At 36.4% G+C, this 1,807-nt stretch overlaps 1 protein-coding gene across 1 annotated transcript in view; it reads right to left on the bottom strand.

Moving 5' to 3' along the window:
- The window catches only part of LOC112463784, a gene marked incomplete at its 5' end in the record, with an annotated part of 1,719 nt that extends 421 nt beyond the window's left edge, over positions 1-1,298 (bottom strand). The window contains one exon of the mRNA XM_025030355.1: positions 17-1,298. Coding sequence (XP_024886123.1) covers positions 17-1,298 — 1,282 coding nt within the window. The remainder of the gene's footprint in view (positions 1-16) is intronic.
- Positions 1,299-1,807: the final 509 nt, after the last annotated feature.

Here is a 1,807-nt window from a genome sequence, read left to right as displayed (position 1 = left end):
CTATCAGAGGTTTCAGAATCTGTTTCACCTGTGACATGTAAGGATGTCCTGTCAATCAGTCTATCAGCTATATGGTCGATCTCCCACATCTTTTTCTCTTTATCTCTAACTTGCTTAATAAAATTATTCCAATGTTCAGCGGTCACCCGTTCGATACCTTGTTCAAGTAATAGTTTTACATCTTGAGTTTTAAAAGTGTTGTTATTAATCTTAACGTATCCCTTAACCATTGACCATACCATTTCAATCGGATTAAGTTCGCAATGATACGGAGGTAGCCTGAGAACCGTTTTATCGGCCTGTTTTGCCATTTCGTCTGTGACATATTTATCAAATCTGTCTTTGTGTAGTGTAACAATTTGCAAGAGTTCGGCCTTTACCATAGTCTCTGATATTTCTTTTCCTTTATCCTCTAACCATTTTATTATTTCGTCTTTTCTCCAGGAAGCATTCGGCAGTTCTTCCACCTTCACGGAATGATACGGAGCGTTGTCCATGACGATAACAGCATTGTCGTCTAGCAATGGTAAAATATTTTTGAACCATTCGTGAAATGTGTCGCCGTTCATTTCGTCAAAATAATCCCCCATGTGTTTCTTCGATTCGATGCATAGAAGCCCGCCAGGAACGAAACCGGCAGCACTTCCAATATGTAGAACAATAAATAGTTTGCCTTTTCCGCTTGGATTAGTTCGCCTCGTAGTCAACGGAGAAGATGCGTCCTCGTCGGATTTAACTATTTCATCCACCCAAACTATATTCGTGGCGTCATCGGCGTCAATCCAGGTCTCGTCCAGGTAATAAATTTGCCGACCCTCTTCTCGGTATCTCTCAATAGTCCTCAGATATTTTCTCCTCCAAACAATTAGATCTTCTCTCTCTGTCAGGATGCTACGTCGGAGCCGGGTAGTGCATGTAAAATATAATTCCTTCAACAACGAGTGAAAGGTCGATCGTTTAAAATTTGGGAGATTTTCGTCAGTGTTTACGGCTTGCAGAACTGTTCTCAACGTTGGACATTTTTCATTGGTATAAAATTCGTGAACTTTTCTCCGAATAGCGCTCTTGTCAATGTCGTCGATTTTTTCTTTAAAAGTTAGACGACGTTTCTTTGTATTCGGGGATGTAACCGTACCCGTCTTCTCATACTCCAACAATGTTTTTTTTATGGTGCGAGTACCGATACCCGTGTGTTCTGACAATTGTTTAATAATATCTTTCATTAAAATTGCTGGATTGTCTTTCATCAATTTTTCCTGTAAATTGATAATTATGAGCTTCTGACTTTTGTGGACCATCTGAAAGTACAAATGAAAAATATACGTTACAAAAAGAAGCAATAAACAAACTTTGAATATGTAATTTTTAATTGCTATCGTTTTAGTGGGCATATTAATTTTTCATAAACATTACGTTATTATTGAATTGTGCGGATTTAAATACTTCAAAATTTAGTTCCTTATGGATAAATTTGAATTTCAATCAAAACAAATTTTACACATTAAGTCTGTTCTGTTTAGCTGAATTTCTTGCACACTTCATATTTTCTCTTTTTCTCTTCAACGTGAAACGAAAAAGAGGAAAGATGAACCGTCCAAAAGAAGTTCAGTTAAAAAGTATGTACAAGCATAGTTAGTCAGTGATTTGATGGCTGATGGGAGAGAGAAAGCTACATTCAATTGCCGAAGCATTTTTTGGTTTAAAATTTCAACACTGCGCGAAAAATATATTGAAATTTAATGGAAATTTGTTTAAATAGTCACGAGTAAATATATACTCGATACATATAAATTTTACTTCATAGAAG

The sequence above is a fragment of the Temnothorax curvispinosus genome, unplaced genomic scaffold (genome assembly GCF_003070985.1).
Source record: "Temnothorax curvispinosus isolate PA1 unplaced genomic scaffold, ASM307098v1 QBEX01013660.1, whole genome shotgun sequence".
In the NCBI taxonomy this organism is placed as follows: Eukaryota; Metazoa; Arthropoda; class Insecta; order Hymenoptera; family Formicidae; genus Temnothorax; species Temnothorax curvispinosus.
Note: the sequence above shows the minus strand (reverse complement) of the source record. Positions and strands in the feature narration are given on the sequence as shown.